General features: G+C 39.4%; 1 protein-coding gene across 2 annotated transcripts; it reads right to left on the reverse strand.

Moving 5' to 3' along the window:
- Positions 1-649: 649 nt before the first annotated feature.
- On the reverse strand, positions 650-13418 carry LOC136220419 (7-dehydrocholesterol reductase). Of its 2 annotated transcripts, none has more exons than XM_066008243.1 (13): positions 13147-13418; positions 10176-10398; positions 6730-6785; positions 4951-5053; positions 4801-4866; positions 4302-4415; positions 3369-3495; positions 3130-3230; positions 2542-2667; positions 2389-2453; positions 2212-2293; positions 991-1073; positions 650-919 (listed from the first exon to the last, which is right to left on the reverse strand). In XM_066008243.1, the coding sequence occupies exons 1-13, from the start codon at positions 13230-13232 to the stop codon at positions 853-855; spliced, it is 1299 nt and encodes a 432-aa protein (XP_065864315.1). In that variant the 5' UTR covers positions 13233-13418; the 3' UTR covers positions 650-852. The 2 variants fall into 2 exon arrangements, with proteins under 2 accessions (XP_065864315.1, XP_065864320.1); XM_066008248.1 differs by lacking the exon at positions 13147-13418 and adding an exon at positions 11269-11342.
- Between the last annotated feature and the right edge of the window lie 8651 nt (positions 13419-22069).

Here is a 22069-nt window from a genome sequence, read left to right on the forward strand (position 1 = left end):
CCTTTTTATCAGAAATCATCTTGATTGCTTCGAGATTGTCTGACTCCACTAGCAGCCTCCTAATCCCCAGATCCTCTACCACCCTAAGCCCAGAAAAGATACCCCAGAGCTCAGCAATAAAAGAGGAGCCCAAACCCAGATTCTGAGCAAAACCTGACAACCAAGCACCTCCTGCATCTCTCAATACACCGTCAGCAGCAATTCTTCCATTCTCTTTACGCGACCCATCGATGTTCAACTTTACCATCCCTTCACATGGTCTATCAATTGAATTTTTTTAAAAAAAATTCACACTTTTTATGATTTAATAATAAAATTATATATTAATATTTTTAAATTCGATAAAATAATTGATTTTTTTTTTCAAGTCATACAAAATACAATATAATTTTTTTTCAAATACTTTTCACATCTATTCGTATGATTGTGATCTATTATCAATGAGTGATACAACTATAGATGACACAATTCATAACTGAGAAAACAGTTTGATAAATTATTTCTCAAATTAACCAAACTTATCGACGTTATAGGTAAATTTGCCAACGTCAGAAGTCAAATTGCACCATTTTAGACATTAAGGATAAAATTGCTTCTAAATGTCAACGTTCGGCCGTCAATATTAGAGGTATTTTGCACATTATCCTAATAAAAGTTAAACTAGAACCTGGTGATAAACCATATATTTGGACAGCAATCATTAACTGTCAAAACTTACAAACAACACTTAACAAGAGTACACTTTAAAAGGTAACAATCTGACTACAAAATGCACAAACATCCTTACTCATCAACTGTTAACAAGCAAAGCATCTAGACTGAAATTTCTGCCTTTTCCTAAAAAAACATGTTTTAGTAGAGCCCGGGAATGATCCGGTAAGGGACCTTCTCGCAGTACAATTTCCAGTATTTACCGTACCTGCAAAATCAATCAACGATGTTCAGTTTCATTTAATTCTAGCAACGACGACGAATGTAGCTTATGCTTACTTGGATCGACATCGGTCATCGTCTCTCTTAGCTCGGTCAAAAAGAAGGATGGTGAGAAATATCACATAGAAGTAAGGTAGGAACTGCAAAACAAAAGGTCCAAGAGGAAAGGAAGAGTTCAGTAACAAGCTATGTTGCACGGAAACGGACACTAGGAAACGTTATTTCTAAAAAAATATAGATATAATACAGCCATGGAAACGGATATGAAACGTGGAAACGCTAATGAAGAAGAGTTTCGTGCAATATAGGTACAGGGCGGTTCTGATAATTTACGGGCCCTAGGTGGAATAATAAATAAGGGCCTTTTAATAAAAACATTGTACGTAAAAAAAAATTAAAATATATTTCAATACGTGATAAATAAAAAGTATTTTATTATGTTCACTAAATATCATTGTTTATGCAAAATCAAAAAGATGTGGTATTTCACAATTTCTTTAAATTAAGGATTAAACTCATATTTGGTTCTTGTGGTATTCAAGATTTTGTCATTTGGCTAATGTGGTATTTTTTTTATAACATTTGCCCTTGGAGTATTTCCATAGGTGACATTTAACTCGTTTTGAATGAAAAACTAACCGATTTCTTGTTTTATTTTTTTTCCAATAGTTTTTTTTTTTTATCTTTTTTCTATATAGACGTAATGCGTGAATAAATAAGAAAAAAAATTAATTCTTTATTTATCTACATATTAAATCTATATGGTAAAAAAATTAAATCAATTGTCACGTATATATATCACGTGTAAAAAATTTGTGTCATGTACGAATACTACGAACCCCTTCCGTACTCGTAGGTTGACTCCCCTATGCATCCCGACTAAGGTCTCCCAAACGTGCACTTCTTTTATGCATCCAGCCGCTTCACTAATGTGAATAGGTTATATATAGGGAAGGGTGGGTTTATTATATTCTTAAATTAACCCTCAGCGTATACTCAAAAAAACCAATTGAGCCTCTTTTAAGTTTAAAATATTAATTATTTGGGTCCTTTAAAACCTAAATAATATTAATAAAAGGCGGCCCGGTGCACTACGCGTCCCCGCTGAGCGAGGGTCCGGGGAGGGGTAAAAAAAAAGTTCTCTATATATAATATATGCACACCTAATAAAAAAATTGGAGCTCCTCCAGTTATGGGGGCACTCCTAGCCTAAGTCCAGGGCCGGCCTTGAATAGGTAACAAGTATGACTATGAAATTATTTGAAACAAAATTCTTACATGGTTGAAAAGAGCTGGGACAGTCCAGAAAAAGGCGGCTGATATTTCAGGTACGTAATGGAAATGACGAGATAAGCCCCACCTACAAGAACATATCAACATAATCTTTTACAACAATCCAGCTCAGCCTGAGTGAGATTATCGTCACAATATGATAAATTGACAATGAATACTTACCATCCTGAGGTTAAGAGAAGGCTGGTCTTTGTTTCGCCAGTTTCCGTAGTATACGAGGCATTAATCTATTCATTAAAACTATCAGGTTAGAATATGACATTTCATACAGTAACAAACTGTAGATAGTTTGAAGAGATTATAGCATGAATGTACCTTCGATGGAGCCTTTCCCCAAACGTAACACTTGCCATTTGTTCTTCGAAATACTTGCCTTTGCCTGTCGCAATCGTAGTTGATATATATGCATAGAATACCAGCCGCTAACATGTACAGTGCAAGCTGAAAAGATAGATGATGAAGAGGTCAGAATAATAGTTACAAAAATGAATAATTGAGATCTGCAAACCAGGTATTATGCGGGTGAAAATGGATCCGACATAGCATTTAAAGCGAAAACTCCAAAGTTGCAATATAAGGTGGCAGTTTTAGGATTCGTGTCAAAATCCTGTTATATTATATATATGTTCCATATGGTTATATATGATAGAAATGCAAGAAAAATGAATTTCGTGTCAACTCTGTCGTGTCAGAAATTGCCACCAAAGACGAGTAATATGCACCCATCTTTGACAACAAATGCACTTGTGTCATCCGTTCGTCAAAATTCTTTCTTCTATTACCGAACTTTTAATCCCATTTAATTTAGACCATCAACATTTCACTTCCAAGTTTTTACTGAACAGGTTTCCTCCCAATTAAATCCAAGAAGTAGATAATCAGACTGGAAGCAAACTCCTGTACCTGAGTTCCGAGATTCACAGGATGCTTGACTAGGTACATGCCGGGAGAAGTATATATAGATGGAACCCATACCAAGCATCCCCAGCAAATATAGAATCCAGCTGCCAAAGTCCAGAAATAAAATGATAAGAATGGAAAAAGACACTAAAAAGCAGAATGATGCTTTCTAATTAATGTACTGAAAATAAAATTGGTAAAACCAATAATAGTAAGTACATAACAGCAAAATATAAGCGAACCTCGATCATGTGCAATGTCCATTGTACTCCAGTATCCAGCTTCCCACCAAAAAAATTTTGTAACATACACCAGCATCAATATTGTATTTACAAGCATGGAATCAGATACTTTTCCATACAGTTCATACTGGAACATAAAGAAAACAAAATATTAGAAAAATATTCACATCAATGCGTTATAACTCCAAAGCTTAGTTGCATTATGCACGTTGATGGATATAGTCACTGTTATTAGAATCTTAGGATTCGATTCGATTCAGTTCAGCTCTATTTCAAGCTTGAACTATAGAGCGAATCTAAATTATAACAGAATCTTACGACATACGATTCGATTCAGCTCTATTTCGAACCGGATCTTCATCACAGTTCATCAAAAACTTCAACAACACTAACTACTAAACTCGTCTCCTAGTTATGAACTCAAACTAATTCCGTTCCATCATTATCAAGTTGACAACAAGGCAAAAAAAAAAACAGAGTCAGAAACTCAAACTTTCCATCTCCACTAAGTTATTAAACAGAGTACAATTTGTGAATTAGTTTTATTAGGATTGCATTTGCATCGAATTTGAATTTTAAGTACTTCGTGGATATGATTTCTTTTTTGACGTTAGAATTGCATTTCTAGACTAATGTTTGATAATATTTTGAGTTCAACATGGTAAATATTTTATTTTATTTTTATAATATTACAAATTTGAGCCGAATCTTACAATTCGATTTCAATTCACGAGTCGAATCTCGACTTGACAACTATGTTGCTGACTACATCAACCACACAGATTATTTTGAGATATCACCTCCTTTTGAAGTTTTCGTCAGGATGTAGGCAGTTTCAGGCTGTCATGCCTACAGTTAAAACATGGTATTTTCCTAATTGTTGTTGTGCATTCATCAAAGTTGGTGTTTTTATATGAAAAGTAGTTTAATCACCTGCTTAATGCAGTAGGTCACTGCCAGAACTGCCCAAGACATCATTCCAAATCTGCAGTTTGTAAAAACTTTGATGTCAAAGTTCTTTCCAATTCGAGGATAGAGCTCCATCCCCTGCAACAACACAAAAAAAATCATATAAGAAAATTGTTTTGAGACTGTGGACCTCCATTATGAACAAATTCAAGCTTACGAATCACAAGTATAATAATAACACAATCCAGAGTTTGGTCCATATCCAGGTAATATCCATGGAAAAGGTGTTGCGGTTCAAGTTTTCTTTTGTGCAATCCAATTGGAGAAATACTCCAGTTTTTCAAAATTAGATGACAATTGATCAAAACTGATCCATAACTTAAAAGAAAATCAGATAGAAAAAGTGAAGCTAAATTGACTCGTGAAAAGCAGCATCTTTTTGACAAGAATTGTTATAAAATGGTAACCTATCTACACATAATAATAAACTCGTAATTGCAATAAAGATATATTTTGGACTCACCCAATAGAAATCCATTATTACGTTTCCACATGAACCAGAATCAGTTGATGATGGCGCCAAATGACCCTTCAGAAATAAAAAAAAAAATATGGGTAAGAGATTCAAGTCATCTTAAATAACATGAACAAGTTGTCAACTTCGGATTCTTACTTTTATGTACAATAAAACACAGAAGAAGAAGCTTCCAAAAATGAGGGCGGAAAATATTTCTCCCAGATGGTCATAAACAACAGTGGGGTTAAATATTCCAAACCTGCATAATACACATGGAAAAGTACTAGTTATTGTTACACTAAGAACTTGAGCGAGGTACAAATATTTTGTCTACTTATTCCACTTAATACTAGTCATGTTGAAAGTACAGTTTTGTACTGTAGTTTGCCCCAAGCAAAGTCATCCACTCAAAGGAGACTAATACTCTGAATTGAATACAGTTCAATCATGAAGTACGATTATATCAAATTGTCGCGAGCCCTTCAACAAACCAATTAATATATGCGCTAGTCGGCCAAGTCGCCGACTAATCGGCCGACTAGTCGGTGAAATTCAAAACACAGAACGATTTTTTATAACTGGGCGGGTTAAGTCGGGGGTCCGATATATTTCCGCCTAGGCGGTTCAAGTCGGGGTAAATCGGGGCAAGTCGGGTTAGGCGGCTAAAAATCGGGTCAAGTCGGGTTAGGCGGCTAAAAATCGGATCAAATCATAAAATTATAAAAAATTTGCTACAAATTAAATAATACAAATAATTAACAACAACTAAAAAATAAAACTAACTAATTTACACAGCACCACTAAATAAAACTAATTTCAAATTAAAAAAAAAACCCAAACTAATTTACACAGCACCACTAAATAATTAACCCATCTAATGTTGCCCTAAATTCATTTTAACAAATTGTAGCAGCCACCACTCCCTTCATCATCGCCACTCCTCTGCTCTACTCCTTCTTCATCATCGCACACTGTGCTTCCTCCGTTTACACAGCACCACAAATGGACACTTTATTTTTTATTTTTATAAGGATATTAAGTTACAAATATTAAATGTTTTGAGGAAGAAAAAGAAGAAGTATTTGAAGAATATGGAGAGGATGAAGAGTTGGAGTATATTTGTGGAATTTTATGGATGTTAGTATTATTTTATTTTGTGCACTTTTATGGATGTCAAGGTTATTTTATTTTAGATGTGATAATTTATATTTTAAATGTGTTTATATAATATTTATTTAATTATAAATATAAAAAATGGAAAAATACATATCTGATTAATCCCCGATTAATCTTTTGAGGTCTTGTCCGCCCGACTAGTGCCTTACGACTTTTAGAACACTGTTCACAAGTCTACAAATGATATGCAGTACTAGTAATTGGCAGCTGCACATACTAACTCTTAATTTCCCCATATCAAAGGTGGAACTCCAAATTAAATGAACTAAAGAAAAATTCTTCGATAATCAACGGTAAAAACGGTTGTTGTCGTGTGACCAGAGGTCACGGGTTCGAGTCTTAGGAGCGGCCTCTTGCCAATTAAATTGGCAAGGGAAGGCTTGCCCCCAATACACCCTTGTGGTGGGACCCCTCCCCGGACCCTCGCTCAGCGGGGACGCGTAATGCGACCGGGCCGCCCTTTAATCAATACGTGGAGTCTCAAAAAATGGTTGTAATGAAATAAGTTCTCACCACCAAAGGCTTAAATAGGTAATCAGTGTTACTTCATATGCTAACACGCCATTTCGATAAACCAATTAATATATGTGTTCACAAGTCCAGAAACAATCTGCAGTACTAGTAATTGGCAGCTGCACAAACTAACTCTTAATTTCCCCATATCAAAGGCGGAACACCAAATTAAGTGAACAAAAGAAAATTCTTCAGTAATCAATTTGCATAGTCTCAAAAAATGGTTGTAATGGAATAAGTTCTTACCACCAAAGGCTTAAATAGGTAACCAGTGTTACTACATATGCTAACACGCCATTTGCCTGCAACAATCACAGAAATGCATTAGCTTGAAACATAGGATAGGACACACAACAACAACAACAACAACAAAGCCTTAGTCCCGAAATGATTCGGGGTCGGCTAACATGAACCATCATATAAAACCGTGAAAATCAAGTCGTGTCAGCGACACAGATTCGCTCCCTCCACTCCGTCCTATCCACTACCATATTTTCCTCAATTCCCAATAAACTCATATCACTCTCGATCACCCTCCTCCAAGTTTGCTTAGGTCTTCCCCTACCCCTCACCACTACATCCCTTTGCCACTCTTCGGTTCTCCTAACCGGCGCATCAAGCGCTCTACGTCTCACATGGCCAAACCACCTTAGTCGGTTTTCTCTCATTTTATTCTCAATAGATGTAACCCCTACTTTTGTCCTAATTATTTCATTACGCACCCGGTCCTTTCTCGTGTGACCACACATCCATCTCAACATACGCATCTCCGCCACCGACATCTTATGGATGTGGCAGTGTTTCACTGCCCAACACTCCGTACCATATAACAATGCTGGTCTAATTGCCGTCCGGTAGAATTTTCCCTTCAATCTATTAGGCATGCCGGGATCACAAAGGAAACCCGTAGCACTCTTCCACTTCGACCAACCAGCTTTAATCCTATGGGCAACATCTCCATCTACTTCTCCATCCGTTTGGATAATAGATCCTAAATACCGGAAGCAATCCGAGGCCTGAACAACTCTCCCATCTAGGGTGATTGTCCCTGCCTCCCTACTCCTACGGCCGCTAAACTTACACTCCAAATATTCTGTCTTACTTCGACTCAACTTAAAGCCTCTAGATTCTAGAGTTTGCCTCCATAGTTCCAACTTCATCTCCACTCCTTCTTTCGTCTCATCAACCAACACAATATCATCTGCAAACAGCATGCACCATGGTATACCATCTTGAAGTGAACTTGTTAGTTCATCCATAACGATGGCAAAAAGAAATGGGCTTAGTGCGGAACCTTGATGCACTCCAATCGTAATAGGAAACTCTTCAGTTTTCCCAACACTAGTACGTACACTCGTGCATACTCCCTCATACATGTCCTTTATGATGTCAATATATTTCCGCGAAATGCCTTTCCTTATCAAGGCCCACCAAAGTACTTCCCTTGGTACCTTATCATATGCTTTCTCCAAGTCAATGAAAACCATATGCAAGTCTTTCTTCTTATTTCGATAGTGCTCCATTAATTGTCTCATTAGATGGATGGCTTCCATAGTTGATCTTCCCGGCATAAAGCCAAACTGGTTTTCCGAGATCTTCACCGTCCTCCTTAGCCTTTGTTCAATCACTCGCTCCCAAAGTTTCATAGTGTGACTCATTAATTTGATTCCCCGATAGTTGGCACAATCTTGGACATCGCCTTTGTTCTTATACAAAGGGATTAAGGTACTTTTCCTCCATTCTGATGGCATCTTATTGTTTCTCCAAATTTTGTTGAAGAACGTCGTCAACCATTCGATTCCTCTTTCTCCCAAACATCTCCAAATCTCAATAGGGATGCCATCAGGTCCTACTGCTTTCTTCAACTTCATCTTACTTAATGCCATTTTGACTTCACCCTTTTGAATTCTCCGCAGGCATTCATGATTTATCATATCGTGATGGATACTTATATCTCCAACATCTTGTTGGCGATCTCCATTAAATAAGTCATCAAAATAGGACCTCCATCGTTCCTTGATATCCTTATCTCCAACTAGGACTTTCTGGTCCACATCCTTCACACATTTAACTTTTCCGAGATCTCGCGTCTTCCTATCTCTCATCCGAGCAATTCTATATATGTCTCTTTCCCCTTCTTTCGTATCCAATCTTGTATACAGATCCCGATTCACCTTTGCTCTAGCATCTCGTATGACCTTCTTTACTTCCCTTTTAGCCTCTTTGTATTTTTCGTAGTTCTCGTCACTCCTACATTTCCCCAATAGTTTATAGGATTCTCTCTTACTCTTTACTGCTTGTCGTACTTCTTCTGTCCACCAAGATGTGTCCTTACCCGGTGGCATGCTACCTTTAGATTCCCCTAGAACTTCCTTCGCTACTTCCCTTATACTATGCTCCATCTTATTCCATATTGAATCTATATCTGAATCCATATTGCAAGTCCAAATATCTTTTTTGGTCATCTCATCCACAAATTTTTGTTGATTCTCCCCTTGCAATTTCCACCACTTAATCTTAGTCTCTACTTGAGGTGTTTGTTTTCTTATACATTTCCTACTTCGAAAATCTAGCACCACTACTCTATGTTGGGTTGTCGTACTCTCACCAGGGATCACCTTACAATCAATATAACTCTTTCTCCAAGCACTCCTTACTAAGAAGAAGTCAATTTGGCTCGCATTACCGCCACTCCGATAAGTCACTAAGTGGGATGTTCTCTTCATAAACCATGTGTTCATGATACTCAAGTCATAGGCTGATGCGAATTCCAAAATATCATTTCCTGCTTCATTCTTATCTCCAAAACCATACCCTCCATGAACACTCTCAAACCCATCTCGCCTAGAACCCACGTGTCCATTGAGATCACCCCCTAGTACCATTTTTTCATCCCTAGGAACCTGTTGCACCACTTCCTCTAAGTCATCCCAAAAAGCTTGTCTTATAGACACATCTAATCCTATTTGTGGCGCATATGCACTAATGACATTCACAACCTCATCCCCTATCACTAGCTTAACACTCATAATTCTATCGCTCTTCCTAGACACCGCTACTACCTCATCAATATACTCCCTATCAATAAGAATACCTACTCCATTTCTACCCTTATCCTTTCCTGAGTACCAAAGCTTATAACCCCAAGGAGCTATCTCTCTAGCCTTGGCTCCAACCCACTTGGTTTCTTGTAGGCATAATATATTTATTCTCCTCCTCTTCATAACATCTACAATTTCAGCTAATCTTCCTGTCAAAGAACCTATGTTCCATGTCCCAAAGCGTAACCTACTACCCTTACCCCTACCCCTACCATTACCGTGGACTAGCTTATTTACCCGCAACCCTTGCATATTTGACACCACCCCCGGGTCCTGGGGTGGCGCGCCGCTTCGGGGCGACGACCTAGCAACCCTTGCACATTTATCACTACACCCGGGTCTAGGAAGTGCAGCGCGTCGCTGAGTAGGGAACGCCCCAACGGTATTTATATTATGGTTCATGTCATAAGATGTGGCTAAGTTTTACGCTGGCCGCCACAAACCTACCGCAACCCTCCTCCTTTGTCCGGGCTTGGGACCGGCTGTAAAGGCCATCAAAACTGAATGCAGATTTTTCCTTCTAAAATTAGGCATTTACAGTCAAATGACAGAAGAAATCACTAAGCATTTTCGTGAACACATCATTGTAACCTTGTAGACTGGTCGGTTCCCTTGAGGAGAAATTGGACCCTCAACCCTTTTGCCAGGTAAGAGAAGCTGAAGTGCAGCCTCAAACAGTCCATAACAAGCAATTAATTTACAAGCTGTAGCAGTAGGTTTTGGCCATATGGTTATAAATCCTTGAATACCATTTTGCCTTAAGAAGTCAAAAGTCTGTAAAACTGAACCATCAGCGTGTACCATCGTGTACCATCTGCATTAGCAAAAAAAAAAAAGTAGGAAAAAAACATCAAGTCTAAACATGTGTATATGAATTTCTTCACCAAGCCAAACCAAAACTCGTTTTCTACTACTATAAAATAACATTAATATCAATTTATGTTGTACGGAAACTGATACGGAAACGGAAACATACACCAGAAAAGGTTATTTCTAAAAAAATATAGCTAGGAAAAAGTATTGGAAAAGAAATGGAAACGGACACGAAACACTTGTGCAGAAAAGTTTCCGTGCCACATAGATATCAATCATTTAGGTTTGCTTAACAGAACTAATGGTGAGCACTGAACACAGTGCTTGTTTTGCGTTATCTACCTTAACAAGTGATCTCAATTCTATTTCGAATTGGCTATTGAGTTATGTATCACCAACATTAAGCAGCAACTAGTCTTTGATCCAACACAAAGTTAAAAACTCACTTCAAATTTTCTCACAAGGAAAAATAAAAGCATTTCTAGAATTCGATCTATCGGTTAATTCCAACAACAGCATTGTTTCAATAAATTCATCCAAATTAAGTGAACTTACTTCAAACTTTCTCACAAGGACAAATAAAAGCATTTCTAGAATTCGATCTATCTGTTAATTTCATTTCAAAAGCAGCATTGTTTCAGTAAATTAATCCACATGTACAATCGAAGATGTATAAATTAACATGTACCAACAAAGCAATTAAGTTCAGAGTAATCAAGAGATTTATAACACAAATGACAAAAAATCTTACTGATTATAACAAGAACCAGTACTGATCCTTGAAATTAATCAAGATCTAAACACGTTCCATTAAATTGACCATACATTGAACTGAGATTTGAACTAGAAGGGAAGAGAAGAGAGTACTTACAGCAAAATAACAAAAGGAGGACAGAGACACAGTAGTGAAAGCATTGACATATAAGTGATAACCGGTGAATGCACAGTTTCTGGAACTCAAGGGACAACCTATTAGCCACTCCAACTCTCTGAAATTGACATAACGAGCCGCTTATTTTTCCTCAATCGGAGAAGATGTTGACCCATGAGGACCACTCATCTTTCGGTTGACTTCCCATATGCAATGTAGTTTTTCCTTTTATAAATAAGAGGCGTGTTATGTCAATTTTAGGGAGTTGGAGTGGCTAATGGATTGTCCCTTAAGTTCGGGGACAAAGTCACCAAAATGGACAACTTTAGAGGCTCCATATGGTTTAGACCAAAAATATAGCTAGGAAACAGTATTGGAAACGGAAACGGACACAAAAGCTAGTGAAGAAAAGTTTACGTGCAACATAGATATCAATCATTTAGGTTTCCTTAACAGCGCTAATGGTGAGCAGCGAGCAGTGAGCACAGTGCGTGTTTTGCTTTATCTAATCGAAATTCTATTTCGAATTGGCTATCGAGTTATGTATCACCAACATTAAGCAGCAACTAGTCTTTGATCCAACACAGAGTTACAAACTCACTTCAAATTTTCTCACAATGAAAAATAAAAGCATTTCTAGAATTCGATCCATCACTTAATTTCAACAACAGCATTGTTTTAGTAAACACGAAGATGTATAAATTAACATGTATCAACAAAGCAATTAAGTTTCGAAAAGAGATTTATAGAACAAATGACAAACAATCTTACTGATTATAACAAGAACCAGTACTGATCCTTGAAATTAATCAAGATCTAAACACGCTCCATTAAATTGAACATATATGAACATTTCTCAAGACGAAGAAGTTTGACGCAATTGAAAGACCCGTAAATAAGATCTCGGAAGAAAAATTGAACTGAGATTTGAACTAGAAGGGAAGAGAAGAGAGTTCTTACAGCAAAATAACAAAAGGAGGACAGAGACTTAGTAATGAAAGCATTGACATATAAGTGATAACCCGTGAATGCACAGTTTCTGGAACTTAAGGGACAACCTATTAGCCACTCCAACTCTCTAAAATTGACATAATGAGCCGCTTATTTTTCCTCAATTGGAGAAGATGTTGACCCATGAGGACCACTCACCTTTCGGTTGACTTCCCATATGCAATGTAGTTTTTCATTTTATAAATAAGGGGTGTGTTATGTCAATTTTAGGGAGTTGGATTGGCTAATGGATTGTCCCTTACGTTCGGGGGACAAAGTGACCAGTACTGGAAACGGAAACGGACACGAAAAGCTAGTGAAGAAAAGTTTCCGTGCAACATAGATATCAATCATTTAGGTTTCCTTAACGGTGCTACTGGTGAGCAGTGAGCACAGTGCTTGTTTTGCTTTATCTAATCTCAATTCTATTTCGAATTGGCTATTGAGTTATGTATAGCCAACATTATGCAGCAACTAGTCTTTGATCCAATAATACAGAGTTACAAAGTTACTTCAAATTTTCTCACAAGGAAAAATAAAAGCATTTCTAGAATTCGATCCATCTCTTAATTTCAACAACAGCATTGTTTGTTTCAGTAAACACGAAGATGTATAAATTAACATGTATCAACAAAACAATTAAGTTTCGAAAAGAGATTTATAGAACAAATGACAAACAATTTACTGAATATAACAAGAACCAGTACTGATCCTTGAAATTAATCAAGATCTAAACACACTCCATTAAATTAAACATATATGAAACTTCACAGCAGCAACTTACCCAATCTAAAAAATTTCGACGCAATTGAAAGACCTATAAAAAAGATCTTGGAAGAAAGATTGAACTGAGATTTGAACTAGAAGAGAAGAGAAGAGAGTACTTACAGCAAAATAACAAAAGGAGGACAGAGACTCAGTAATGAAAGCATTGACATGTAAGTGATAACCGGTGAATGCACAGTTTCCGCCATTTTCTCTATCTCCGAGTCTCAGTCAGTGTGTGAAGAAGGAGAGGACTATGAAGTATGAAGCACAGCTGTGAGAAGTAGAAATGAATTGTAGATTTTAATTTACTTGACTTGGAACCAGAAAAGTTAAGAAGAAAGACTTCTTCCTTTTTTGGCCGATGAAAATCCCGTGGCAACACCAACCACAGTCCACTGCTAATTATGGCAGTCTGTATTTATGGGTCGGGCCGGGATTCTCGGAATCTAGGGCTGTAACCTAAATGGGCCATTGACGTTTAAGCCGTTGTCACATACAAGCGAAGGGATAAAGTTAAAGGACTGCATATGTAATTATCCAAGTCCTGTCATTCTGTTAGTTTTTTATTTCTTTATGCTTTACGCATTATTTATCTTAAATAAAGGTTATTCTAGTCATTAGTGCAATTGGTAGGTGACAGCTAGCTTGTTTGTTATCTTATTTTGTCTTTAGTGAGTTTGTTAGCCTTGTGGGCCAACTGTGTGATGACACAAGTGTACTAGTAACCGTTTCTCCTCATTGTACTCTATTTAGAGAACAATTTGTACTGAGAAACCTTATGCAATTAATCAAGAATTATTCCCTCCTTCTATCTTCTTCTTTCCCTCCTAATTCCCTTTCTTTTCTCATCTAAATCTATTTCTTCTATTATCAGAACCCTAAGTTCTGACATTGGTATCAGAGCTCAAGGTCCTTAGCCATCACAACTTGTATGGTAACTAACGCTAAAAAGAAAACCAGAGCAGCCATTAAAGCACAAAAGGACGCTATGGATATTTTCGATCAGCAAATTAAGGAGATTAATGCCCAGATTCTGGAAATTCGAAAGTCTACTGCAGAGCAGATGCAAACCTTGGGTTTCACAACATCGATCAACTCCCTGACATGAGTTTCGTGGAGCTTGGCATGTTTAATGGCTGTGAAGATCTCGGCAGGTTGGGTCGCCCTTACTGCAGACCTGATTTCAGGTTTTAACCCTGCGATGAAACTGCTAACGTAATAAGATTGCTCGAGGGATGGAAACTTCTTCTCCATCTTAAGCTTCAGGGCTTCAAAAAGCTCCTGATAGTGAGCAACTGTTGTTTCTTGCTTAAGTTGAGTCATCTCCTCCACCACATCACTTGTCTCAGTCTCCTGAAATCGCTTGCTAATTTCCTCAATAAACTCCTCCCAACTGGCCCTTTCATTCACCTGGATCCAGTTCTTGAACCATTTATCCGCCTTGCCTTGTAAGTATAGGCCTACCAAGTCCTTCCTCTTCTCATGAGCGACTTCAAATAACTGGAAGTATTTTTGGCACTTGCCAACCCAGTTCTCCACATCTGTGCCTTCAAATTGAGGCAAATCGCATCTGGGTAACATTTTGTTAAAATATGGTGGTTTTTGGGAATTGTCTCCTAGCTGGAAAGAGTGAGGAGTGCTCAGAATACCCTTGTTAATGAAGGATGAGGAGTGATTACCAGCAGATGACCCTTCTAAGGAGGTTTGAACGAGTTTGGCCATTGCAGCCATGGATTTGTTGAGTTCCAGCAGTGCTTGTTGGGTGGTAAGATGATCCTTCCTGTTTTGAACAAGATCCTGACTGAACGAGTCCATACGTTGCTGCTGCCTGGAACCCTGCCCCAATATCAACTTATAAACCATCAACTTCTTCAGCCATGGTACCCAAAGCACCAGATCCTAATCCTAAACCACCCATAACCTCTCAACCCTTCAAAAGAACTCCGGGTGCTTGTTGGAAATGTGGAGATAAATATTTTCCAGGGCACCAGTGTGCCACAAAGAAACTACATATGATTAATATGGATGAAGGACCTGAGGAAGAAGAGGAAATTATGGAGGACAGAGACTGTAATTCCAGGGAAGAACCGCAAGGGGAAGCTGAACCTATTTCCTTGTCTGTTAATGCTCTTGATGGAGGAGTTAATCACAATACCATAAGGCTGAAAGGAGTGGCACATAGAAGGCCAATTATGATCCTCATTGATAGTGGAAGTACCCATAGCTTCATAGACCAGAAGTTGGCTACCACAACAAGGCTTCCTCTTTTCAGTGTCAAGCTTGCTGCTGTTAGACGAGGTGCCGCGGCCTAATCTCCCGGGCGGACCGGGGGGTGGACAACCTCATGGCGACGTAAGCGGTGATTGGCGCCGAAAGCAATCAATCGTGGAATCAAGCTGCTCGGCAGGACCGGAGCTCGGAGATATGGAAGAGTCGCCACCCACGAATGGGAAAATGAACACCGATCCCTTGCGGGAGACCGCTGTGGGTTCGGGAAACTTAGGTACGAGCCGAGAAGGCTAGCTCATTTCCGGAGAAAGGCTACTAGGCACCCCGACATCGCCCGGTTATGAACCACCGGCCTCCTACTCAGCATGTTAGGCGATAACGGACTAATCGTATACTTCTTTAAGTTTAAAATTCATTTGAAACCCTTTTCTTTCTCTTTTTAGAAACCGTTTTGAGCATATGATATTGAAAAGCCACATCAGTAAAGAATCACCCATTTATGTTTATACATACACAGAGAGGGGGAAGAAAGAAGTGATTTATTTACAACCGTATTTAAATGTTATGTTGTGTGTCTATTCTACATTAACTTATTTCCCCAAAACGATGTTTATTACATGGTTCGCACCTTAATCGCCGTTGGAACGATTTAGGTGCGTTTTAAAACCCCGTTTGATGAAGCTTACCCGAATCGCCGTTGGAACGACTCGAGTAATTGAAAACGTTAAAGTAAAAGCCTTTTAATAAGAAAACGTGGTTAAACATACAAGTCAATTTTATTTTGTACAAATTCATTAAGAAAGCGATTCAAAATCTCCATTATTAACGAAGAAAACGATTTTGATTACAATGTTCGCTTAATCCGTCGTTGGAACGGACTAAGGTTTTAAAACGTGGTGTTTTGAAGACGATTTGAAATATCAACCAAACTGACTCTATTTATCTACATTAGAGATCTAAGAAAGCTCATTAGCTTAAATAATTTAATTGAAAACTCTCTTTTTGTGACTTATTTTCCCCACTTATTTAATGGACTCTCTAACTATTATAATTACATCAATAAACACATTTAGGCCCAAAAATTAATTTTTTCAAGTGAAGCCCATTTGAAACATGGACTCATAAATGGCCAAAAGAGATAAAGAAAATAATATAGATATATATTTACACATTTTAGCCCAAAAGACATAGAATAAGAGTAAAGAAAGTATACTATCCAATACATATATAAGAAAGAGTAATGAAAATAATGTATTTATACTTTAAATATATGAAAATAGTAGATGAAATTCATAAATAAGAGAATAGCATTTATCACTCAAAATAACTCTATTTGTCAATAATTAACATAACCCAAATATACTCCAAAACTATATATATATATACATAACTAATATAATCTTAATGTCAAAAAGACTATATGTTTATTCCCTAATATCTATTAATTGTCTCACAAAATACCCAAGTAAATAACATTTAAAATAGATTTTAATGTGACTTAAATAAATAATGATAAAAAAGAGAAAATAATACATTACATTTATAAAAATAAAATGGAACACCACTCTTCTAAAATAATTATATATGTTAAAATTCTAAAACAATTTGAAAATCATATATTACATAATTATATATATATATACTAAGGATTAAAAGTCTAAAAGTTAAGAAAAGGGGACCAAAATGGCATTTTTTACATTTTGGCAGATTTACCGACGGAAATCCGTCGGTAAACAGCCTTTAGTGACAGAATTGGCAAATTACCGCAGCACTCCAACATTTTCCAGATTTGTTCAAAAGCATTAAATTAAATCTAATTCAATCGTTTTGGACTTCCGAACTACCAAAGATGGATCATAGTCGAAAACGGAAGTTCCTAAAACGATGTTTTTATTTTAAAACGTTATTTGGAAACCTCTTTTAAATAAAAAAACTTATAATTACAACATTTTCGATACCCGAACTATCTTTTTATCGGATCACGGTTCGTATTGGGATATCCAAAACGAGGTTTTTATTTTAAAACAAAACCGAATTTTATTTAACACGAAACGAAAATTAAATAAATACGCTAACTAAATAAAACGTGACAAAATAAATAAATGACTAAAGGAATAAAAACTATAGCATAAAAAATAAATAGAAGGAGAGAAATAAATTAAATAAAATAAAGAGTCTAGTCCTCGGATAATACCTTTGATTCGGTATCCGACAGTCGAAGCCGATTGATTCCACGAACCGCGAGCTCCCGATTTTAATAAAAATTTAGTAAAAATTGAACTTAGGAAATTTGGAATTTTTGAGAAAAAAAATATTTTTCTCAAAAAAAATCCACTCTCTCTCTCTCTAAAAATGTTTAGAGTGAGAAAGTTTTTCCCCCCAAAAAGGCCTTTTCTTTCACATTGGGATCTGTGCCCTTATATAGGGAAACGGATCCCGGAACAATGGGCGACGCCCAAAAAAAATTGGGCGTCGCCCATTGTGGTTGGGCGCCCGCGCCCAACCCTCGTCGGGCGTTCGCCCGACGCGTTGGGCGTTCGCCCGACGTGGTTGGGTGCCCACCCGGAGACCCTCGGGGCGTGCCCCGCGCCGTCGGACGCGTGCACTCCGTGGCCGCCGAGCGTGCGTTCCGGGCAGCTAGACGCTCGCACGTCGCGGCCACCGAACGCACGCCCCGCGCTGCCAGGCACGTGTGCTCAACGGCCCACGAGGGCGCGCACCGCCAGCGGTCCCAGGCATTGCCCGGGCGTCGAGAGCGTGCGGGATGCCGTTGCGTGCCCGCGCCGTGCCGTTAATTTTCCTCAGCTTATTATTCTTTATATATTTTTCAAAACTTCCGGAATCAATCGCTTCGACCGTCTTGTTTCAGGTTTTCGTCACAGGTCCTCCGACTCAGTGTCTACAGTTGCCCCTACTTTTCTATTTTGACAGTGATGTGTGTGGTTTGAAAACATTTTTGCTAACGTAACACATGCAATGTAAAACATATAAAAGTAAAAGACACGTAATGAGTAGGAGGAAACATACCTGACCTTTGCGCTGCGCGCTCCGGCGTGGCTCTCTGACTGCATCAGACTCTGCTTCGGGCTGCACCCTAGTTCACGACTGCGGGGATAATGGCTAAATAGCTACCCTAGTTTATGACCGCGGGGATAATGGCTAAACAGCTACCCCATTTCAAGATTGCGGGGATAATGGCTAAATAGCTACCCTGATTTACGACTGCGGGGATAATGGCTAAATAGCTACCCCATTTCAAGATTGCGGGGATAATGGCTAAACAGCTACCCTATTTCAAGATCACGGGGATAATGGCTAAACAGCTACCCTGATTTACGACTGTGGGGATAATGGCTAAACAGCTACCCTATTTCAAGATCGCGGGGATAATGGCTAAACAGCTACCCTATTTCAAGATCACGGGGATAATGGCTAAACAGCTACCCTATTTCAAGATTGCGGGGATAATAGCTAAACAGCTACCCCATTTTAAGATCACGGGGATAATGGCTAAACAGCTACCCTGATTTACGACTGTGGGGATAATGGCTAAACATCTACCCTATTTCAAGATTGCGGGGATAATGGCTAAACAGCTACCCTATTTCAAGATCACGGGGATAATGGCTAAACAGCTACCCTATTTCAAGATCGCGGGGATAATGGCTAAATAGCTACCCTGATTTACGACTGTGGGGATAATGGCTAAACAGCTACCCTATTTCAAGATTGCGGGGATAATGGCTAAACAGCTACCCTATTTCAAGATCACGGGGATAATGGCTAAACAGCTACCCTGATTTACGACTGTGGGGATAATGGCTAAACAGCTACCCTATTTCAAGATGGCGGGGATAATGGCTAAACAGCTACCCTATTTCAAGATCACGGGGATAATGGCTAAACAGCTACCCTAATTTACGACTGTGGGGATAATGGCTAAACAGCTACCCTATTTCAAGATTGCGGTGAAGATGGCTAAAAAGCAACTCCGGTCAACGACCATGAGTCAGATGGCTCAAAAGCAACTTCGGTCCACGACCGAGAGTCAAATGGCTCAAAAGCAACTTCGGTCCGCGACCGAGAGTCAAATGGCTCAAAAGCAACTCCGGTCTGCGACCGTGAGTCAAATGGCTAAAAAGCAACTCCGGTCTGCGACCGTGAGTCAAATGGCTAAAAAGCAACTTCGGTCTGCGATCGAGAGTCAAATGGCTCAAAAGCAACTCCGGTCTGCGACCGTGAGTCAAATGGCTAAAAAGCAACTTCGGTCTGCGACCGAGAGTCAAATGGCTCAAAAGCAACTCCGGTCTGCGACCGTGAGTCAAATGGCTAAAAAGCGGGGGCTGTTTCTGGATTTTCTTATCACACTGTTGTCTGTATTTTCTCACTGGAGCTATCATCTCGAAGATTCGATGGGCCCACGTCTTAGTCCGAAATGACATAGACTACTGATTGTTTTTCTGTTGACTGTCGTCTGTATTTTGACTGGTGTCACTGTTCTGTAAAAATTAGCTGTTGTCTAGAATTGATGTTTTGACGATGTTGGTTACTGTCTGGGAGAAACGTAGGCTGAAACGGACTGCAAATCGGAGGTCTGTGCACCTGGTAATTAATTATTTACTTTTTACCTTTATGTCAAATCGTACTTTTTTCACTATTTACGAGAATGCCATTCCCTTTTCCTATATAAGGTGGTGGGGTTTCATTCCAACCCCACACCTTCTCTCTCCTCTTTCTCTCACTAGACTTCAATTTGGATTATTCTCGGGATGGATTTAGATGAATGGGATGGCACTAGAGGCATGGACGAGGTTTAGTAAACCTGGATAGAGTGGATACCTTCCACGACCCTACGACACACTTGAGCAGGACACGCTGCAACGAGGTAAGTGGTTTCTCACTTTTATTTGATTTGAACTCTAGGCTTTAGCATTCCTATACGAACATGATTTGCATGCTAACTCTTAGGCTGCCTTAGAGGACTTTAGCTAGAAAACGTGAATTCCTTTATTTACACGTAACACCTGTTTGTTTTTGTAAGAATGCGCGCTATATGCATGTGAATAGTACACTACGAATTTATGCATGTTAACAGTAAAAACGATGTGAATAGTAAAAACGTGAATAGTAAAAACGTGAATAGTAAAAACTTAGCTAATGCACGTGAATAGTGACAATGGGAATAGTAAAAACTTAGCTAACGAACGTGAATAGCGCACGTGAATAGTGACAACGTGAATAGTAAAAACTTAGCTAATGCACGTGAATAGTAAAAACGTGAATAGTGCACGTGAATAGTAAAAACTTAGCTAATGCACGTGAATAGTAGAACCTAATCTATGCTCCTCGTCACCGCAGACGAGGGTGGATTAAAGAATTGACTAAACCTTACGTGAATGACCCTACAAGAGAGATTTTTACAGAAAATTGGTCCTAACTGACCGGATGTTTCTAGGTTAGATAATGAAAGAATACCCGTTCTTGACAAGTTCTTATCAAATGCATGCTTTAGGAGCCGTATTTAAATTTTCTTGTCTTGTTCTTTTTAGTTCATTGAGATTTCGGGGACCACCGCCGAGATTCACTCATGGTACGATAGGCTAGGCACCGCGGCGAGAGCCCGCATGCGCGAGTTGGGCTTCGAGCCCTTTATTGCAGCGCTGCCCCGCACCAACGGGGTATGCGATCCTTTTGGCCTACGGGCCTTATGCGAGCGGTGGGTTGACTCGACCCACACCTTCCACCTTTCCTTTGGGGAGATGACCATCTCGCCTCGAGATTTTTCGCTGTTGACAGGATTGCGAGGGGCAACACTCCCGTCCCTTTCCATTTTGGTATGATGCGACCACGGGTCGACCCTGCTAGGCTTGCTACCTTGATTGGACCGGGAGTTCGTCTATGCGCCAAGTCTACTCCGGCGAAGTTTGTCTCTACCGCGAGCCTCTTGAGTAGACGTGATTTCTGCGAGACTGACGCTACCGACCTGGAGGTTCGTAGTTTCTTAGTATATGCTCTGAGTGAGACGATTTTCCGCACGAAGGGCGGGAAGGTGCACGCAGGTCTCATTCAGGCACTTAGCGATCTGGATGCAGCGGCTTCTTATGATTGGGCAGGGGCAGGCTTAGCCTTTCTTTACAAGTTCTTGGATCTGACTTGCCGGAAGCGCAAGGACTTCGGCGGTTATACCTTTGCCCTGCTGGTACGTGACGCCTTCTTGACTCATTCGTCTTGTCTTTTTCGCATTTTTCACACTCCTAGTCCTCATTTTTACCGCAGGTGTGGGCGTACGAGAGACACATCCTTCCCAGCCAGTCTCGATCTCGACCGAGAGTACCGAGGCCGCCCTTCATGACCCGATGGAGGGATTTTGACTTGAGCGCCGAGAGGAGTCGGACAGTGTCGCGGCTTCTGGATTGGATCGACTCGCTGACCCTGGGACAGGTAGATTTTGCCTAATCATGCTAGATTTTTGTTTGAGTCCCTCTGACTTTCTCTTTGTGCATTTTTCTTTAGATTAAGTTCAGGTGGGATGATATTGACTTCGGCCCTGATTATGCATACGCATCGATGATCCAGGAGCAGCAGTGCGTGCTCACCGGCCCTTGTGTGCGGGCGTGGTATTTGGGAGATCGATGCATCACCGGAGTGAGTGATGTTCACTGGACGCCGGGGGAGATTCCCGTTTCCATGTTTGCTGTGCGGACTCTGCCCTTATCGACCATTCGTCGAGATCTGACCCGTCGTTTTGTCGGTAGAGTGGTCTGGATTCATGCCGGGGGCCGCGAGCCTTATTTGTCTACTTTACTGAGCGCGA

Source organism: Euphorbia lathyris, chromosome 1, assembly GCF_963576675.1.
Source record: "Euphorbia lathyris chromosome 1, ddEupLath1.1, whole genome shotgun sequence".
NCBI lineage: Eukaryota > Viridiplantae > Streptophyta > Magnoliopsida > Malpighiales > Euphorbiaceae > Euphorbia > Euphorbia lathyris.